Here is a 22553-nt window from a genome sequence, read left to right on the forward strand (position 1 = left end):
TATAACATGCTGAAGACAGAACTTTTTGATAAAATACCGAATAGTACCGAAGATATAAGCGGTCAAAATGTTTATTTTTTCGGCCGGCCGAAAAACGTGTGACGTCACGGGACATGCGCAGCGGTACTGCAGCACTGCCATTCGAATTATGAATAATTATTGTACTACGTGTGACTTCACAGACACTATTGAATACATTTCTCTTTGAAAGCTCGTAATTTCGTCATTTTTTAAGATATCAAAAAACTAATTTTACGGTTATTATTATTAGTAACAACTTTTTAAATAATATGTAACATATTTTCATTAAAACTAAACAAAAATAGGAGACGAACTCAGTCCATCGTCGATTCAAAATAATGAACCAACTGATAATTATTAAACATGAATGATTTATCTGTAGCTAGTATGAAAATTATATTAAAGGTACCTACTAAGAGTTATTTTTTTGTTGGTTATTGAACATAAAATATAAGTTATGAGTGAATGATATTGATAATGTACGAAACGAACCACAACACGAGATTTATTAAAAAAATGCTAGAGGATTATTTTATTAAAATTCAGAGGTCGGTACTGAAATGCGTACCTGACGAGTTTTTTCCCCTTGGTTTGAGAGGCACTGATCCAAATTAGCATACAATATTTGACACCAATTGAATTACTGTCAAGGTTGTTCAAATGGCAATAAAGTACGGTGAAAATTGCAAACTAAATATATCTTAATTATAATGAACTCTTTTATTTTATTTTCCATTAATCAAAATGATAACAGAGCTGTCCAATTAATTGCTCCTTGAATGACATGTTTTATGTAACATTCGTACAAAGCGGGTAGCATTTCAGAAGATTGTTACTTTTTAATTGTCAAGATTGACATTCGAAGACCAGACGGGTTAAATGTCGACAGTGTCAGTCAAAGACATGAGATATTAGACATAAAGCGAGACAATGAATGGTATTGTCAACACGGAACATCGACCTGCTCGCGTTAGTGCAACACGTCATTGGGTAAGTCAGATTTGTTTTTAAATTTTATCTTCCTTTCGTTAATAGAACTCTATTCCATTTATTTTATTTTATGAATGAAAATATAAAAATTACACATTTTTAGTACAATGACAACATTTTTAACAGTAATCATGGTTTGTGAAAATACTCAATACTATAAATTGATAATAATAACATCAATCAGTTTCTTCACCACCTAGGATTCTTGCTGCAGAGTCTCTATCTTCTATTATTTTGTAATATTTATATTTTTTGTAATACCTGCATCAACTGTAAAGCGCCCCTGAGGAGATATCTCACAAAAGCGGCGCTATACAAATTGTCCAATAAATAAATTAATTAATTGATATGTTCAACCACGAATAGATTTAAAAAAAATTGAATACCGCACAAAAGTCCCATCTGCTCCTTGCTAACCGGAGCCAGTGATACTATGGCATGAAGGGTGTAGCGGACGGGAGGTTGGTGAGGGAAGAGGAAGGTGGGGAAGTACCTGGCTATTCAGATCTGATCACGAAACACGGCAAAAGCCATTTCAAGCAACGTTTCGCAAGCAATATATAATTTTTACATTATTCAATGTGAAATAATACATATTTAATCAAATAAAATTTATTTTGGATTCGTAGCCTCTCGACCACGGAGGCCGTCAGAATTGAATCATTTGAAAGTAATTTCGGGTTTAATTTAAGTTGTTAGAGTTGAAAGAAAGGGTCGAGCTATTGTTGAACGGATCCATTGTAATAAGTCACAATACAGTGCCGGTGACAGTTTTGCCGGTGACACGAAATAATATTCCTGAATGTTGCCCACGCTTTGGCTACGGATAAAAAGCTCCTCAGAATCTGAATATACACCTTATTTATTTACATAAATGTCCGCGTGAAAACAAAGCGTTAGAAAATAAGGGCGCATCATCATCAAATCCCGAACATTTCCCCGGCGCCAGTCCAAAATAAACTTCGGCTGGGTACTTGAATTTACTAGACATTTAAATTATGAAATGAAACAATTGTCCTGAACACTAAAAAAATATGGATACAAAAAAAAACTTATTTATAAAATATTCGATAGATTTTGTGACTGAGCAGAGTTAAATGTTCTGGAATTAAACGTTTTTCGAAATGATGCACCCACACACCTCATTGTGTGACGCGTTTTTTAGCGGCCGGCGTATTTATGCAAAGTCAATAATTTAGGAGCAAATGAATGTTCAAATTATTATCGGTTTCCAACTACGGCCGCTGAAAGCGAGGCAACGCCCGCCACAGGCCACAGACGACGCGCCCGTGCGCTTCGTCACTTTCTCCCCCATGTACGGCCCTGTATCTCCATCCCGCTCTGTCGTCAAGGTGACCAAGGTCGATGCCAGATCCTTAGCGGGAACGCCGCTTAGTCATTGTTCTAGAATGGTATTCATGCCGAATTTAGGTAATGTCTTATTAGATCAACACCTTTATAACTATATGTTCCCGAATTTAAATGCAAGAGAAATGAGCGCTTAATATCATAATTTGAAGAAATGTCAACATTCACTTTTACAATAGTATTGCATTTTTGAAGTAAAGTGGGAGAGCAGTGCACTCTGTTGGATTATTTTGGAAGCTATATGACAAGAAATGCGAAATCAAAATACAAACGGTAAATATTTGGATTCAATTTTTATATGCTTAGAATAAATAAACAAAGTGTTATTTATTTAAATTAAATACCTACTTGAAAGACAGTTTTCCGAAAGCATTTTCCGTAAAACATTATATCTAAATAATGGTGTGAACTTGACAGTTCAAACTCTTGTTTATGGTACGCGTGTTCATAAATGCACCACGATTTCTACTGCGAGAAAAAGGCGGAAAATGGAATAATTTCAAAACAATGTCATTCGAAAGATAAATTTTGTTATTTAAACAACCGTTTTTGGCATGGTCATAGTGAAGTCGGCGGTATTATTTTTTAGCGCACAGTCAAATATAAAGCATGGTATAATAAAAAATGTTAATTTGCACAAAATGACATTTAAATGCCGTAGAATAATGCAAAATAGTCTGCAAGATTTAAATGGAAACAATTTCATTAACAATTTTGCTATGCAAAAAAAAGCTAAAATGTCTATTAGTGAATGATTAAATAATAATATAATATTACAGAAAAGAGGAGAATTCAACTTATTGGACTCTAGGTAGCGCTATTCGCTGTTGTCATGTAATAAGAACATATTTAAATACATTAACATAATATCAAAATCTGCATAATTTTTATAAAATTAATAACAATAATCTCTTTACTGCGGCTCATTGTTATTGAATAATGGGCATGAGCCGCACTCCTATTAGAATGCGTACATAACCTGACCAAATTTCCCGTTTTGAACAGGATCGTCCCGCTTTTCATTACTCTTTTCCGCTGTCCCTGAGGAAATATTTGGAATGCTAAAATGTCCTGGTTTCAGAAATTAAATTAAATATTTTTTAAATTTACACTAAGCCGAAAGTATCCCTATATAAAAAACTTATCCGCGTTGCAGAGAATTGGGAAAATTTTATGAAAATATCCACGTGGGAAGAAGTCTAGTACAAAAAGAAATGGATTTAGATACTAACTAAACACAGAACTTATTAATAAAGATAGTACACCGGATAGATAGTAGACCGGTCAGTGGTTGAGTGGGCATAGCGCTTGGGTCTCACCCGAGCGTCGCGTGTTCGATTCCTCGGCTGGCTAAGTCCTCCATCACAACACAAGCAACATTTTCGGCTTTCTGTGGTGGTAGTAGGAGATTTTCAAACATTGTTGGGTTATTCGTAACCTGGGAATGTTTGTCTTTCTTTTTAAAAAAAAAAAAAAAAAAAAAAATTCGCTTAATATTCCCTTATCACAAACCTCATTACATTGGAAAAAGAGACCGAGTGGAATACTTTGAAAGTTTCCACGGAAATCGGTGGCTGGAATTATACTTCAGAAACAATAATCTGAATCATACAAACTGTTGTATAATTAATTACTGAGTAGGTATTTTATTTTGTCTGCCAGGCACCAATACACCATTGTAACTGGTGTTCTCCCTAATGACCATGTTGTGAACGGTTGAAAAAACACAATTGAATGTTTCAACATTAAAAGCTATGTTAATTACTAAGGAGAAAATTAAAAAAAGATGCTATGAATTTCAGTCCTACTTAAAATCATCGTCTGATAATACTGAAGAAAATTTATTCATCAGGCACAAATATAAAAACATATTTATGAACAAAGAAACGCCACACAACTCGACATCTGCATGTTTAATAATTTGAAATACTATATTTTCTTTTTTCAAACGCACCCCTCCCCCCCAAGTATCCCATTTTGAAGGAAAAAATAAATGGTCACATTATGCATACACTTTATTTTTTTTTAATTTAAAACTAACGATATATATATATGCATCAATAGAATAAACATACATAGGTCTAGTCACACGTAGTTATCACATATCGCGTCTCTGCAGTACGTGTTATACATGGCACAGACGCTAGTAAGATGGCACAACAGCTGATTATGACATTGCGCAGGCGAATTGCGTGCGAATGCAACTTCAATTTGTAAGAAGATGACACTGAAAAGGAGAATATCAGAGAATTTTCATGATAACAGGGTATTTTCACCCTTTTTTTAATTGTGGAAAAAAATATAATAATGAAGACATGTTTTTCCTCTTTTATACATTCAATAATACTAAAATTTACTTGTGCATGCTGGGATTTGAACCCGCGACCTTCAGATTGCTAGTTGAGAGCCTTACGCCTCGACCACGGAGGCCGTCAAAGCAGGCACGACCATATGCGGGTGTAATTGGAGCAACCCGCTCCGGGTGCAGAGAGGTTGACAAAGGGTGCAAAAGGAGATGGTAAAAGATGCATTAAAGTTTCATTTTTTCTCAATCAAAGTTACGTTTGAAGGTTAGGAAATACGCATAAATTATTAAAATACCCAACAAACTGACACTTTAAAAACCTATTTTGTGCATATTTACTTAAACCCCTGACTTAAATAGCTGTCTCCATTAGATATTTAAGTTGAAATCAAATGTTGTTTTTTTAGAGCCTTTGCATGTAGTGGGACTCAACAAGTTTACTGACTCTTTTCCCAGTGTAAAAATTTACATAGATTAAGGATCTACAAATATTTTAATTCTGATAATATATAAATAGTTTTGGTGATTACTAGACATCGGATTATATGCATTTGCATATTTGCATATGCAAATGCATATGCAAATGCATATAACTCTCTAATTACGACGTTAATGCATATTTCAGCCTTTTTTCCCAAATCGTGCATATTTCGTTTAATAGCGGGAGGTATCATCTACGTATAGGGGAGCTAGGTGACTCGGACGCTAGGGGCACGAGCGCGGTGGCTGACTGACTGAAACGCGGTAGGGATTGTTATGCATAAATCACCTTACAAAAGCTATACCGATTCAGTCGCCTACGCGCTTCGTTACTCTATCTGTTTCTGTGATGGTGTGACCGTAATTCGCTGGCCCGACTGAATCGCGGTAGGGATTGGAAATACGCGCTCGGGTAGCTCGGGTCAGCGGGGTCAGGAGTTCTCAGTTCAATCAGCCACCGCACTTGTGCCCTACGCGTAAGTGTCACCTAGCTCCCTAGAATAATTCAATCACCCGCTTAAAACACAAGTGTTTGGTTACGAAAGTTTTAACAATGCCACCAGTAAAAAAGAATAATCTAACTTTAATGGAATCTTGGATTAAAGGTTACCCCGGTCAGTTCACGATTGATGACAATCTGATTTTCTGCAAGACTTGCGACAAACGTATACCTTGTTCAAAAAAATATCAGATCGACCAACACGTAAATACTACAACCCACATAGCAGCAAGAAATAAACCATCAACAAGTCGCCAGCAACTGCTGACACAAGTTATTCCTTCAACTTCGGACTGTGCAAAGAAGACGGCGTTTAATAAAGATCTATGAGTTTTTTGTTGCTTGCAATATTCCATTTCATCAACTGAATAACCAAGTATGCCAAAAATTCCTCAAGAAATATTGCACAAACCAGATAGTCCCTGAAGAGTCTACGATTCGAAAAAACTACCTGTCCGCTATCCACAAAGACGTATTAAGTGAAATTCGTGCAGATCTGCAGTACAATTTACTCTGGATATCAGCTGACGAAACTATGGATTCATGTGGACGATATATAGCGAATTTGATAGTTGGAAAACTAACAAAGGAGCCCTCTATTCCCCACTTGGTTGCCTGTAAAATCCTAGAAAAAACAAAACATTCAACTGTTGCTTGTTTCATAAATGATTCCATAAGATCTTTGTTTCACTGTTGTTTTGTGGATGAAAAAATCTGCATGTTTGTTTCTGATGCTGCGCCATACATGGTGAAAGCTGGCCAAGCCTTGCAAACTTTTTATCCAAATTTACTACACATTACCTACTTAGCTCACGGGTTTCATCGCCTTGCAGAAGAGATACGGCAGGAGTATGGGAATGTTAATAAATTGATTTCCTCTACAAAAAAAGTGTTTTTAAAAGCACCGTCGCGTGTGCAGTCTTATAAAGAGCAATTGCCAAATCTAGCATTGCCGCCAGAACCCATAATTACTCGATGGGGTACTTGGCTAAAGGCAGTATTATTCTATGCTGAAAATTTTGAGGCCGTAAAACAAGTAGTTGGGCAATTTGACAGTTCTGAGGCCATTGCAATTCATTCAAGCAAGCTAGCATTTGAAGACGCATCCATTAAACAGAATATCGTCCTCATCTCAACACATTTCCACAAGTTACCAGATACCATAAAAAAATTTGAAACAAAAACCTTCCTCTAATTAAAGCAATAGAAATACTGGAAACAATGATCGAACTCGCCAACGCCCTTCCTAATTCAATATCAGAAAAGATTCATAAAAAGTTAGACTCTATTTTGCTTAAAAACCCGAGTCTTGAAGATATGAAGAACATTAATGCCTACATCAACGGCACAGGTCATACCCTGCCTAAACAGATATCTCCAGAAATGGCGCCAAATTTTAAATTTTGTCCAATGACGTCAGTTGACGTAGAGAGGTCGTTTTAGGCGTACAAATTAATACTGGGTGACAAACGTCACAAATTTGAGCTCGAAAATTTGGAAAAATACTGTTGTATACTGTCACAAAAACTATGCATAATTTTAAGAATATTTCGCTGTTTTTGTACGGTCTTTAATTAAAATATATAAAAATACAAATGGTTTTTTGATTTTGAATTGTGCATATTTTGGGCAAATTAAGAGTTTTTAGTGCATGTTTCGGCCTTTTTTAGTGCATATTTGAATGCATATTTTGGCACTTTGTTAGTGCATGTAATCTGATGTCTAGTGATTACACATATTATGTATTATATATTTTACTAGTAAATTGCTAACAATATGTTTTTTGCCATATTTTGCTTTGCATGTAGTGAAATTCGACAAGTTTACCATTTCTTTGTTTTTGTGTTCGATATTAATGAATTTTCTTACCTTTCCGGATCAACAAACTGGTGACTCTTCTCAAGGCCTCTCTTGGAGACTTCTGGAAGAATTTAGGTGTGAGGTTGGGAGGCAGCGTCAGAGGCTTCCTCGTGTTGTCCCATGCACCAGACTGCTGACTGGTAGATGACGCAGACATAGGTAACCGCTCCAAATGCTCAATGGATGCCGGTCTGCAACAAAAACAACAATTAAATAAACCAAAATTAAGTTATTCACGTTAAAATGAATCCAGCTTTCTATATTCAACTTGACAATACCTTATTGTTGCTACATTTATACAATAAATATCCATTTTACAGATATCAAACTCTGAATGACACTTAAAAAAGAACTTCATTTGTAATTTTTGATTTTTTAGGATTTGAATCTAGAATGTTGAATGTAGTAGGTTTTATTTTATAAAAGATTTGAATTTAGAATGTTCACTTGGTAAGTTTTTTTTTATAAATGGCTATCGAATTTTTCAACAAAAGTTCCAACAAAACAATCTATTGAGGGTTTGAATAAATTTGGACATTAAAATGTTCACAGGTTTTATATTCCCTTCGGGGTTTTTTTAAAGCTGCGTATTTATAAAAGTTAACATAGGAACAATGAACATGTATACCATTATTGACTATTAATTTTTTATAGGAGCGTGTAGTCCATTTGGAAATTACTTATATTATTATCTTTTTTGGAATAAACTCATCTGTTACAACCTCTGTAGTCTGTAGATAACTTTTATACACAATTTCTAAAAGGGTTTGGTTAACATTTCTGATGAAAGCGAGAAATATTCCAGAAATTTGTGAAATACTGCCACTTATCAATTTAATTTGACAGAAATGTTGATTTATAAATTACCTATGTCTCTGCTTGGGGTACCATCCTCTGGCTGGGCCTCCAGCCATGCGCAGCAGCTCAGCTCCCGCTAGCGCCCTTTCCATGGAACCCCCACTGTTGGAGCCCACTCCGCGGCCATAGCCTCCCACGGTGCAGCTGCCACCTGAATGGACAGACACTGATAATATCACATTAATAACAGTCATAAAAAATAACATTGAGTAGGCTCACAAATCAAAAGAACACATTTTTCATCCATTATAAATACTAAACAGAGAAAATGAATGGACTTCCTTTCTCAGAAACAACTCGGCATCCACACATATAATTTTTTTTTAACAAAGAAGCAGCAACAAAGAATGTTGCATTGACTATAAAATGATATTATTTTTTTCTGTTTTAGTTGTCAGCCGGCCCACAAAACATTTCTCGTGGTCCGCAGGTGTAAAAAGGTTGAAGAATAATGTGATTTATCAGTTTCCCGCTTGCACCGTGAGTTTCCGGACAACGTGTATATATATATCTAGAGTTCTAATCTGCATAATGAAACGTATGTATGTAATGTATGGAAAACGAAGAGCAGTCTAGAGCATTGTGATGTTCACTGCAAAGTTTTATAAAAATCTCATACAAAAAGAGTTTAAAGTGGTAAATAAATTTTTTTAAAACTCACTCATAGTCTGAATGGAGTTCATGGTGCTGCTCTGGCGAGGGCCCGTGTCAGTGGTGCGGCGATGCGGGGTGCGGGGCACGTCGCAGCCGCGTCCAAACACCGGTGTTTCCGGCAGGCTCGCCGAGGTCTGCAGACCGCCTCCCGCGCCTCCGCCCCCCGCAGCTCCCAAGGCACACTCGTCGCGCCCCCGGTGGCGCTGGAAGGTGCGGCGGCGGCTGCTCATCACACCCATGTCTGGAAGATTATATTATATTAATACTATTCCCACTGCCTGGATGCAGTGAATCTTACAGAATCTTCAATATATAGTGGCTAGGACATGCTTAGACATCGTAGAACTTATGTGAAAAGTCATCAATTGTTTAGTAAATCTCTCAGACCATGGCAATATTTTTTCTTACATTTTCAGAATAGTTACTACCTACATATTGTGTGTTGAAGTGTCATGGAAATTTATAAAATCAAAGGCGAAGGTCGCCATGTCCTTTCGGAAACGTGTTTCTAATGAGAAGAAGCAACATATTGTAACTAGTACTAACAAACCTGCATAAAAGTTATATACATATTTTCAATTTTCATCTCTTGGGCCGGCTAGTAGACTGTTTCAGAGAATATTTTTGTTTTATTTAATTTGAGGATTGAACCTTCCTCCCCAGGGACTGGAGTCAACCACGCTAACAGCTGCGCCAAATCGAGATTGGGTAGGAACGACGTTTATTTAATTTAGCCGTGTGTTGCCACCCAAAGTTGAAAGAATGCATTGCCATCGATAACTATATTTATCTACAGAGTTTCAGCAAAATCGGATGTCGGAAAGTAAGTAAATTTAAATTTCCAAGATTTGCATTAATTCATTCACGAAAACAAAATCAAAATTCAAATAGATGTATTTAAAAATGTGTAAAAATGTTGTGGATTGTGTAGATTGATGATTGATGTGGACGAAGCGATTTTTTTTTAAATTTACAAAGTTCGCTGCCACTAAATTTTGAAGACATAAACGAACTACACGCAAACTTTCCAGATCGGAAATGGTGGCAATGAAACGGTAATAAATATTGCGTGGGATAATTCAAAATTAAGAGCAAACAGCAATGGAGAATGCAAATTATTATACCTGAAGGAAGTGTTCTTCTATCCGTTGACATATTTTTACTGGAACTGTTGTTTCTGCGATTTTTGCTAAAACTGGTGTCCATTGAACGAGTTCTGAGACTATTGGTTCCTGTTTCACGGTGAGGAGGAATGGCCGGAGGATCTAGGGATCTGGAAACATTATTAAATAGGTTAGTGGTCTGATTTATTTTGCCTTTGTTTTCTGTTGGCGGAATAACTAAAATATGTACCCAACCATAATGATTTGATAGCTCTACTTCGATAATCTGAATAATGATTGCATGCTGGCAAAAAAGTTTATCAAATTTATAAAAACAATTTATAAAATTCATTCCTCAAAAACATTCATTTTCGGGTTCTGTGAAAGTCCTATTCAAGTTCTGTTATTATATCATTATAGGCTAGTTGCTTGAACTGAAATAATAACAGAACTAGAAAAGTAACTTGAAGAATTCTTCGAATTCTCCGAAACAACCATTCCTTAAATTTTTAAAATGAAAAATTCAACGCCAACAAAAGAAATGCTTTTTCTAAAGAATTATTTGAAAAAAAACATACGTTGAAATAGCCTCTCCGTACCTGTGGTACATGTCAGAGTTGGCTGTGGGTAATGTATCCGCCTTGGATTTGGAGAGATGAAGCTTATCCAGGGGCTGAAGAATCTCTGAATATTCGTCGTCTTCTTGAACAGGTGAGGGGGGCAGTGGGGGGAACTGTGGAGAGCCGGGGGAGTTGGGGAGAGGACCAAAGTCATGCTTGTGAGGCTTGAAGGAGTGCTCCACTATCTGTACATGCACCGGGAAGTCTCCCCCACTGGAACCAGTAGAATCTGATGAGGTCTGTCTGTTGAATGATATCGGCATGTCTTTAGAGCTCACAGATTTGTGGATTCCATTCCTCTTGTTTGAGATATTCTTATCACGGTGGTAATCTAATAGATTCCTATTGGGGATCTCGTTGTGGCTGGAAGACTTCTGAATGTCGTTTCGCTTGCGTCGGTCTCCAGAATTGAATGCGTTATTGATGAGGTTGTGCTCATTGGAGCTACTGCTGTACTCGTCTTTGTGGATGTCCCAATCTTTGTTCATATACGGCGAAGAGAACTGCTGATCCCGGCTCAATAAGGCGCTTATATTATTTTCTATTTTTTTCAATGGTGAAGTATCTTCACTAGAGTGGCTTGGAGTTTCAAATTCTTCTTCTTCCTCAACTGTTGTGGTTAGTACCTGGCGAGGAAGGGTAGACTCAGCTTCCGCACATAGACTCGGTAATGAGACCACTCTCACCACAGACGGAGGAATAATACCTAGTTCTGTGGAAGTCTCATCAAAATGTGTTCCACCATTCGATGTCTCCACTCCCTCTTTTACGAGAGACTGAATGTTGTCAAAAGTGCAAGAGTACTTTTTGAAATCTGTGAAACGATTTTGTGGTGATAATTTATTAGGTACTGCAGAGTTTTTATTTTGGTAGAAACCATCACAGGTGTCCTTATTCTTTTTGCTTTTAGGACTCGCATTGAAAAAATCTATATTTACATGTTTTTCTGAGCCGTTATTCAAGTCTAAGCTCAAACGAGATTTTGGAGACGTGAGTTCTTTGTTCAGGTGGGATGGTGGGATGCACAGGTCTACGCTATAGCGTGAATTAGGTGTAGTGAGCTCTCGGCTGAATCGTGAATTGAAATCAATACTATAACGAGAATGGGGAATACTCAAATCAGAACTAAGACGAGAGTTCAGTGAGGAGACAGAGTTATGAGAGCCGGACATGGACATTGCGCTTATTGAGAGGCTGGAGCCGTCTACCGATTGATCTCCATCAGTCAATATTCTGTTAGAAGCTTCATTTTGTAAATGCTGTTGAATGTTTCTGGGTGGTTTGTGTGGTTTCTTCTTTTCGAATTCTGGGATATTTTTGCGGTCTTTCTTTCCTCGGCGGATTATGTAAGTGCCTGTTGCGTTGATTTCTGAAATGTCTTCCGGTAGAGGTAAATGTTCAGATTCCGTGTCGGAAAAGGGGCTGATGACTTCATCTTCCGTGGAGCAGCCCATGGGGGGAGGGGGCCAGTAGTCGCCCTGGCCCTCGGCCCATTCTTCCAACTTTTGTGGAATGGAGCTGGTACTTGAGTTAGAATGGTCCCCAGATTTTCGTCTTCTGCGCCCAATAACCTGGAAATAATATCAATTTACTAATTAGAATTTTCATGAGCTGTGTTATAGAGTAGTACTTTATTTTATGAATTTACTGCCTAGATAAAACACAAATTTAAAAACGGTTTTAAGATTTATTTTATGATAATACTAGTTTTTTTATCTGAGTTTCAACAGTTTCCTGTCTATCTTCTCATGCAAGAATTGAAAAATATGAAGGAAGCAATTTGGTCTGCTGTCGTAGAAATTTCATGAAGCAAGAGCTAAAAACTTGAAAGGTTTTGCTGCGTCAGACAAATCTTTTGCTTTACATTTAAATAGATTCTACATAATAAAAAATCCATTTACAGGCTTAGAGGAGTGACTTAAACTATTTAAATATTTTACCTTTGTGCTTCCGGGTGTTAGAAGAGGATCATCATCCATAGGAACTTCCCAAGCAATGGAGCTCCTCTTGGACGGTGTGAGTGTGACGGGCGGTGGCGGGGGAAACGCTTCTTCCAGAGAATCATCGGAGAAGTGATCTTCATCAGTAGACTTGCAGCTGTTTCTCTTGCCAGAATTAACAGTAATAATTTCACCCGGACCCCGACACACCTCGTGGTGCCTTTCAATACTTCCTGCTAGGGTGCGTGGGGGCACCTTGCTCTTTGGCGAAAGCAATTCTCCTTCCGAGCGATTATCCCGTCTCGGGGGTTTCTTGATTTCCAGCGCACCAGATTTCGCCGTGTATGAAGTGGATAAAGGGGAGTTTTTCGGTAGTCCATAGGTCGGCGAGTTCAGTTGTTTAGTATAAGGTACATTTGCACCTGGATAAATAGTCACGGGGTGTTCGTTATAAGGCATATTCCCCAAAACAAAGTCGTTATCGTAACTGAAACTGCTGGTCAGCGGGTACACTGGTTTGGGGTTCTCGATGCTAGGAGAACGCTTGGAGGGATTGTTGATTTTATGGTTTCGTTCATCATTCATCACCCTCGGGGGCAGCCAGGAGGGGGGGGAAGCGAAGGAAGGAGGCTGGTGAGAGCCATAAGGCAGGGAGGAGAAGCGACACTGCGGAGTGGAGTTTAGTTCGTTATTGGCGTTTACATTCACTCCCACTGGAGATCCTTTCTCCCAACCAAAAGGTCGCTGGTGACGAGTTTTAGGCTGAAAAAAAAAAAACTGTCATTCTCAATTTACCAGTTTGTAAAAATGTTGTAAATCTTTCTTGCGTGTTATTCCAATACACTTGTTTAGATGATTAAAGTAGATTTCATAAGAGATCTGTCGTAAGCCAATTACATGTAAATTGTGTGTCACAGCTTGATTTGAACATTTATATCTAAAAGTGATTATTCATAAATTTCAACTTTTCAACTATTTTATTTGACAATATAAAAGTTCGATTCAGAAAGAATGTTTAAAATCCTCCATTTGATTTTAAACATTCAACAATCTGCTATTTTCTAAGAATGTGAGATGGAAGATGATTATGGAAGAATTTTGCATGATACACAATCTTTGTAGATGACCCACGATGGCTATCTGCCGAAAACAATTATAATTGATATTGTCTTAATATTTAAAATCTTCATGGAGAGGTACGCATTTATTCTTATCCTTGAGACAATTGATAAAATCACAATATTTTAAGAAAATAAAAAAATTACAAATTACTTACAATAGAAGATAATACACACTAGAAATTCCTTCCATGTAAATTTTTTAATGAAAACTGATGTCGCCACTGACTTAGTATCTTTTGGTTCTAGGCCATTTAGCATGCACCCTGTCTCTCTTAGAGTGAACGCACAATTATTATAAGATCCTTACACTTCATCGCTTTTACTTAAAAATTTTATTCAGCAACTAACCAGTGTAGTCTGCGTTGAGGTATTAGTGGCTCTACCGTTGCAGTTGATAACGGCTTCAGCTGGTGGTGATGAGGGAGACTGACTTGCATCTAGGTTGGTGATACTCCTCTTGGAAGAGTTAGACGGGGATACTCTGTAAAGAAAACGAAGCCATGTTAGAAATACTAAATGAAAGTTATAGGTAAAATAAAATGTCAGAAGGAAAAGTGATTAGATATACCAAGATTGACAGCATTTTATTACATTAACTTCTTGATCGCCGGAGCAAAATTTTCGCTATGCGCCAGCTGATTCTATTTTCGAAATAACTTACTTGAAACCGCACAAGGGTTCCAACTGCTCCCCACCGTCTAGAGCCAGCGAAACTTTGGCATCCCCAATTTGGGTATGATGTGAGACAGCCCGCCGGGATTTAAACGACCTCGGAGGCCGTTGTCTTACCAGAAAATGTATTTTATATTTATTTATGTGGTATATCCACTTGAGCGATTTTTGACACATTATGGCAAAGCGATCGCTTGTCATAATGTGCCAAATTTATAGAACCTAAACATATATGATAGGTGGCGAAATCTAGGTGGACTCATTGGCTTTAAACGGCAGTAAGCAGTTTATATGTTTCCATATTAATATTTTGAGAAATGGTTTTATTTAAATAATATGATAAATGTATGTAGGTATATACATATACAACCAATGGCTCAAGGGGATATAATGTATCATAAGTAGTTTCCCAAGAATAGCTAGTTATATTCAGAGAAATGATTTATTACTTTACTGCGAGAACTTTTCGCAGTCCGCCAGCTGATTCTATTTCGTAACAACTTATTTGTATTTTGCAAAATTGTATTTTTGTAAATTGTACCGTCTTACCAGATAAAGTGTTTATATATTGATAAAAATAGTACATAATCTATAATACATAGTTTTTCAATCAAAATAAATCTGCATACATCTGAGCTTAAGCGATTAAGGATAAACAAAGAGGTTAAGGCTATTATAATATTACCAGAAGTATCCGGCAAAAACGAGCTACACTCTTGATAAATTTCAATGTGTCATTTTATTGATGTCCTTAAAATGAACTAAATGTAAATGTCCTCTAATTGCATTGTCATTTCTATGGAGAAATAAATAAAACTAGTAAGTTTGCACCGACAAATTGGGGCTGTGAGAATTTTAGCAGACTATAGTACACCAATAGATTTGCTGTTTAAAACTAGTGAATAAATGGAACGGTTATAATATTGAGTCCCATTAGTAAAAGACGCGAAGGTAAAGAAAAAGGGAGACAGGGGACTAAATTATGCAATAAATACATTGCTTTTTAATGTGAATACAGCACAAGAGTCTCAAGTGCTCTCAACCGTATGGAGTCAGTGGGACTATAGCATAAAAAATTATAACTATAGCATAACAAACTTAATCATTGAGATTTTACTCATTAATTTATTCCATAAACTATTTGCGCATGCCGGAATTTGAACTCGCCACCTCTGGATTCGTACAGTGGTCTCACCCCTCATGGCCTCCATGGTCGAGGGGTGAGGCTACGTTTACGAATTCAGAGTTGCCAGGTTCAATTTATATTATTTAGTGAAATTAAATGCATACTTAGGCAGTAGTGTGCAGATGATCCTCTCTGCCTCGGACGGTGGGGGTGGGGAGCCAGGGTCCTCTGCTCCCCGGGCCCCGAGGGACGTGATGCTGACCTCCCGGATGCGCAGTGGAGATGTCGAAGACACCTTCGCCTCGATCACTGCCACTGGCTCTCCTCTCTCTTCGGTTGGACGGAAGCTCAAAGCAAATTTTGTGCTGAAATCAAAGAAATTGATTATGTGTATGTTTAATCACTCGTCAACGTGGCATTAAATTCACAAATAGCAAAAGTTGTTATACAGTCTTCGGCTCCTAAAAGTAAGCACTATAATCCGTCGCTTATAGCGCTTACTTAATAAAATTGGACACTTGTCCAGTTTTTGGGGTGGTGGAATAGTGAGGGAATACTGTATGTCTTTTTTAATTGCTGCAATGCTAGCCAGATTTGGCAGAGAGAGGATCGTTGGTACAGCATGGGTTAAATCATTTCAACCAATGCACCTTAACATTGTCTCTCCCTTGACAGTGTCAAAAAGTATAATGTAATGGGAACTTGTAAAAAAAATATAGCGTAGTTTTTAAAAATAAATATTTAATTATTTTAGCAATTTTACTTGCTGACTTTATAGAATGAAGTATCGATTTTTTTAAATGGTGGTGAATTCCATCAGAATCAGAAATCTGATGCAGAAACTAAACTTTAAGCAGCTCTATTGCAATATTACAAGTTTGCACATTCGACATTGTTCTTCTGAACTGCCGAAATAATTAGATTAGGTCAGGTTTATTTTCTTTCTTCACTTTTCATCTATTAATTCATTCTATTTATCCACAATGTAAAAAATAAATGAAAACAAATAATGTTCTGTTTTGTCAGAGAACGAACATGGGTCCTTGTGGTGATATTACACAAAAAAAGCGTTGTAAAAATTAGCCAACTTACCGTCTTCCGTTCATACTCATGTATCCATCGTCCTCGGACTGGTGCCCGCCCAGCGAAGGGCTATCGTCGTCCGGAGTGCCGGTGGCCCCCGCCCTGGCGCCCCCGTCGCCCCCGCCCCCCTGCCCCGGACCTGCGCTTGCGCCCGCCCCTGCTAGCAGCACCGCCTCGCACGCGGCGCCCCCCCCGCCCCCGCTCTCGCCGCCACCGCCCTCCTCGAACTCGCTCAGCACGCTGTCCAGCAGCTCTAGTGATCGCTGGACCTCGTCTCCACCACTGAAATATTAAAAACTTACAATTAGTCCCTACAATTAAATTTGATAATAATATTTAGCATTTTAGGTGCAGCATCTTAGTTAATAATTAGTTATCATATAACAATATTCGGATGATATGCATTTTTGGTGTAGCGCCGTTTTTCTGAAAAATGTTGGACTGTTAGGTGTTGGGTAACATCAAGGGGTTTAGATCTCTAAAAAGGGATTACTTCAAAACAACAATTAGTTTTAGTCGGTAAAAACTCCATCAGGATTGTAAAGTGATGTGTACAAGTAAATAAATTAATACTATCTGATATTACAAAAAGTGTTTCAAATTGCAACATGCGGAGTAGGCCAGAAAATCTCAACAAACAGCCCAAAATACATCACATTATTTAAAAAATAACATGTAGCCAAGTCTCAAACCATTTTTGTTTAGTTAAGATATTAATTTTCTTACATGGCAATAGAGGTCAGCGCTATGTGCATATTTGAATGCAGTTAAATAAAACCATGAAATTTGTATTTTCTTTCCCTTTCTGTTCAAGCACTCGTTTAGCAATGAGTGGTTTATTTATGTTTAGCAACAATCGTCTTTGTCCGTTGGGCAGAATAGTTTGGTTAGAAGTTTAAAGTCAGTTCGGCTACTCATTATTTCATTATGTTTTATAAAAATGTTAATAAATTCAACATCTAATATAAACTAAACGAGTCATTAAAGTTATTTTCTGAAAATTCAATTCAAGAAGAGGTCAATTTACGATTAAAAAATAATTATAATGAAAGTCAAAATGTGCCATAGTTTCTAAACTGAGATTATTCAAGATATTTAAATTTTATGTAATCATAATGAATTAGGGGAAGCTTAGATGGTTTGGACATTTTTCAGAGAATATAATATTATGCGAAAGTGAATGGTAGAAGCCGGTGACGTCCGAGGAAGACAGGGCACAATCAAGTATTTTTTAAATTTTTGTTATTTCATGCAAACAAATGATGTTATTGATAAATTTGTATTATTTTGCCCGCCATGTCAGGGATGTTCCTTTGTGATGGCGAGTAAAGTTTAGAGATTAAATTACATACCACTGATTATAATTATAATTGATTTATTACATTGTAGGTGTAAAAATATTGAATATGATAAATTTCTTAACGTTAGCCCTACACAGGTGTGTAGGTCATCTTTGAAGGTGCTGTGTGGAGGGTATTTTTAAGGAAAATAAGGAGAGGATATTCTGGGAAGGAAAAGGTATGAGGGTGGGTAGGAATCTAGGGATCAGTATGTCAAGGTGTGATGGATGAATGATCTTTCCCTCCCGCTGCGGCGCAAGGTGATGGATCAAGAGATACCAGTTGGAGAGGTCAAAAGGTCTATGCAAACCAGCCTCTCCCGATCCGGTGCGCCACGCAGCAGGCGCATCCTAAACACACCTCACACGATGAACCCAGGCGCCCCTGCTAAGTCACCAAATGTAGCGAACCACTTGGGGTGACCTATGGCAGAGGTGTTGGTTATGAAACAAACAAACCCGCCTCCCAAATTGAAAAATTGAGTAGGGAATATGAGACAAGTTCGAAGGGTGTTTAAGTGGTTAAATAGTAGAATGTGTGGGTATTGTGTTTGAGATGTGAGAATCCACAGCGTTATTTGTGTTTTGAAAGTATGGAATTGGGTTTCGGTTTAAAAGTGAATCAAATACTTGAGACATGTCATGTCAAAGGTCAAAATAACAATAGCTTGCATGTGAGACGATGCGTGAATGTGAACGAAGCCAGAAGTGTGTGCCAATTTAAACTTACCATAGGTCTGTTTCTCCGCAGTGTAGGCAGAGAGGATGAACCATCACACAACTCTGTATTAGCACACACTCCTTGCTTCATTCATATTCTTATGTCGTTGTATACATCTTCTTCTGTTATTCTGACTCTTGAAATGGCCTGCCTCGAGTATTTGATTTAAGAGTTCATCGGATTATAAATGGATAGTGAACATAAGTATGAATGATCCTTACTCTGTTCCTGTGTTTCTGCCTCTGTGCAGCATCCCAGCACTTGCCATTCTAATCAAGCCACCTGAAATTTAAAGGAAACACTCGCTCTTAGAAAATGTATATGTTTTACGACATATAATTTGATTCGACTCATTATTATTCGACGAAGGTTAATGCTAAATCAATATTTTGATTAATCTTTATAAGGAATTGGTGTACATTACGAACACCAAAAAATATGCTTTTGATAAATTGAGGGTTATACTATCGCTTCGCTTGAATACAAATAATAAAATAAATTACTTAATAAAAAATATAAATGTATACTACTAAAAAAAAAAAACCTTTTCAATAGAAATGTATGAACGCATAAAGGAAACAATTAAAAAAAATACAGTATTATAGCTAAGATTATTTGTGATAGTTTCATTTGATTAAATTTTTTGCTTTCTCATAAAATTATTTACAAAATAAATAAAAACCAGTTTTTGGCTTGAAATCGAACGTTTCTAGACTTCGTTTGTCAAGCGATTTTAATGCCTATTACCTACAATATAAGGTATACCAAGAATTTGCACATTTTTGGCTTGTAGCCAGAGGCGGATTTGCAGTCTTGGCCGCCCTAGGCCCCAGACCATGTAGCCGCCCCTTTCTCAGTACCCATCATAGGTGTGGCGAGTGCTGTGTGTGAACACGCTCTTGCATATCGCTATTTCGTACGTAGAATATTTAGGTACTTAGGAAGAAATTTCTTGTTATAATCTGTGTCTTTTTTGTCACGATTGGCCGCCCCTAATATCTGGCCGCCCTAGGCCCGGGCCTACATAGGCCTAAGGGCAAATCCGCCTCTGCTTGTAGCTTCCTCTTAACTAAATTTAATTCCACACTTGGAAATACTATTACCTATGCAATGTGGAAATGCACCTTACTTACTTTAACCTGTGATTCCTGACATTTTTAGGAGTAAAAAATGTTAATGAAATTTTAGTCTCATTTGGTGACATTTTTTCTTTTATTTATTTATTTTTAAAACAACAAATAAACAATCCTTTCACATGTCGTCACTGGTCACCCAGTCGAGTAACCGCCCTAACCACCACCCCGACTCTAACTGACCAATATGTACTGCTTTTTAAATGTTGTTAGTTGGAAAAAAGATAAGTCACCGGAGACCAAAATGTAACCTACATTTTTACTTTAAAAAACCACAGGAATCACTGGTTAAGTATAAGTCAGGTATGCGTTCAGTAATAAGTCAACAATATTGATAATTAATTTTACATAAGCAGATATAAGGATCATATTGTGATAATGTAATTGTCAAATTTTTCGAATGCATTAAACATATAATAGTCCCAAAATATGTATTCATTATACGCCATAATATGAAGAACTGTAGTGCATTTTTTAAACGAAAAGGTGACAATAACCTGTATAATACATCTGTTTAATTAAATATGTTTTTCAGTTTCATATAAAGTGATATTTCTACAGACTATCAGAAATATAGGTTGGCGACAAAACAATCGTAAAAACATTTCTCTCTCTTTGAAATCAGAATTTTATATGTAATTGCATTTGTCCGTGTAATATTAAAATCTCAAAGAGTATTTACCTGCTTTCAAAACCAGTAATTCATTTTGGTGTACATTCATAAACAGCGAATCCATTAGATTCACAATTTTTAAATAACGATTTAATTGTACGGATTTATATATGTAATAAAACTTATATATTCAGAATCGGCGTTTGCTGACGCATATGAATAAATTTTAAGCCATAATATTTTTAACTGGTGTCTCCATTACAATAGTCTTATTAATTTTTGTTCTTTAGTTGCTTCGGCTGCATTTAATCAACAATATTCAAAAAAAAATATATACAGGGTGGGGCAAAAGTATCACACGATGTTCTTTTGCTGTAATTTTTTTTATGATAAACTTTGGTACTGCTTGTAATTTCGCGTTCTTGCGGAGTAAAACGATTCATGTCTCTTCGATTTGTATTCTGCGTTTGTTTACTTCACAAATGTCAAAACCGAATTGACATTTGGCGCCATTTACAAAAGTTATACCGTTTTCCAATAGGGTGATTACTCTTGCTCCATCCTGTATTTTGACCGTTCATGAGATCAGGTATATCACCCCGCGTTTTTTTTCAAGGTAAATGAGAACCACTAAAAACTTCACAGATCGACAATAATATTCATTGACCATAAAAATTCTCGGGTGCGTTTTTAAATTCCGTATAAACTATTATAATCCATTGCTACGTATTATTAAAATCCTGGCGAGTACCTGTTCCAGATAATGTTGGCATTAAATAATAACTAACTTCGAGATATAAAACTAGCCGTTGCATATATAATATAAATATTCCCGTTCAAGAAAATACTTGGATTACTTAGAATACTACGGATTTTGGTCTAAATATTGTTGGTTAAAATAAAAATCGAAAGCGTAGAATTTTTTTTCTTGCAGGTCTACGGTTTTCAAAAAAGTTTCCAAACGCAGCATGCCCATGGGCCCCTTCCTGGCTTATGACGGCCCTGTTCATAACCCGAGTGTCACTATCAGTATCACAAAGTTTTTAGTCAAATAATAACCTTCTAATGAGTGACATCGCTGTGTATTCTGATGCAAATCTTCACAGTGAACGGGAAAACCACGCATGTTATAATATGAGTGTAGTGACTTATGATTACTATGATATTATACTACTATGCCTGATTACTATCGAAATTAACTGAAACTGCCATTACAACTAGTGAAACATTATAATAGTTACCTTGCCCATGAGAACTGTGAGTACTTCAATATAGTATTATTTTTTTATTTGATATTATATAAACACATACAGGAGTTAGATATTTCTTGTTGGATATGTTATATTTCTTGTTACCTATGATATTTTTCCTTTAAATGTCTAGTAAGTGGTATGTTTATTCCTTAATTACCAAATGACTTGTGTCGTATATAGGTGTGTGTGTAATGTATGTGTGAGTGTGTGTGTATATGTCTGCGCATTGAACAGTTTATATTATTGACATCATGCCAGTGAATTTGGGCAGTGAATCCGAAGAAACGTTAATGTTTGAGTTTAGACAAATATCATTTAGAGTATGTGATGCTTATGCCATCCTCTTGTTCAAATTTTCCTTTTAGTATTTCTAACAACAGTTGCGGACATAAAAATCCATTACGTTATATGTAGGTGCGCACACGAGCAACGCGACACTTTTTTTGAATTGGAATAGTTTCCAATTGTCGCCGCAACTAAAGTCTTTCGTCTGTGGGCGGCCTTAACGTTTTCGAAACAAAGATTCCATTTCTTCTTTTGAGTTGGTACCTACGTACCAACGCAAATTGAAAAGCAGTCTGTGCCACCTTAAAACAGAAGGCGTTTGAACATTCAAATTAAGAACTCGGAGGTTCCTTTCATTGACCGTCCGAGGAAAGAAGGGATGAGATAGGAGAGGGGAGGGGAAGGCGTGGGGGAAATATATTATTATGGTGTCTGCAGAAGAAGGTCGTTAGCATATTGCGGATTGGAAGGAGGATTTATATGAATTATATAAAAGAACGAAGTACAAG

The 22553-nt window shown here is 36.9% G+C and overlaps 1 protein-coding gene across 6 annotated transcripts in view; it reads right to left on the reverse strand.

Moving 5' to 3' along the window:
- LOC149424207 (uncharacterized) overlaps positions 1 to 22553 on the reverse strand; it is a 558416-nt gene that overhangs the window by 63083 nt on the left and 472780 nt on the right. For 3 of the 6 annotated variants that reach the window (XM_089651358.1, XM_089651357.1, XM_089651359.1), the window contains 10 exons: positions 18982 to 19042; positions 16710 to 16982; positions 15782 to 15982; positions 14168 to 14300; positions 12699 to 13460; positions 10717 to 12329; positions 10160 to 10308; positions 9043 to 9276; positions 8391 to 8547; positions 7533 to 7714 (listed from right to left, as the gene is read on the reverse strand). In XM_089651358.1, coding sequence (XP_089507484.1) covers positions 7533 to 7714; positions 8391 to 8547; positions 9043 to 9276; positions 10160 to 10308; positions 10717 to 12329; positions 12699 to 13460; positions 14168 to 14300; positions 15782 to 15982; positions 16710 to 16982; positions 18982 to 19028 — 3751 coding nt within the window. In that variant the 5' untranslated portion in view covers positions 19029 to 19042. The remainder of the gene's footprint in view (positions 1 to 7532; positions 7715 to 8390; positions 8548 to 9042; positions 9277 to 10159; positions 10309 to 10716; positions 12330 to 12698; positions 13461 to 14167; positions 14301 to 15781; positions 15983 to 16709; positions 16983 to 18981; positions 19043 to 22553) is intronic. The other 3 variants (XM_089651363.1, XM_089651362.1, XM_089651360.1) reach the window with 3 other exon arrangements.

Source organism: Hesperophylax consimilis, chromosome 4 (genome assembly GCF_061612785.1).
Source record: "Hesperophylax consimilis isolate HC1 chromosome 4, BYU_Hcon_1.0, whole genome shotgun sequence".
Classification (NCBI taxonomy): Eukaryota; Metazoa; Arthropoda; class Insecta; order Trichoptera; family Limnephilidae; genus Hesperophylax; species Hesperophylax consimilis.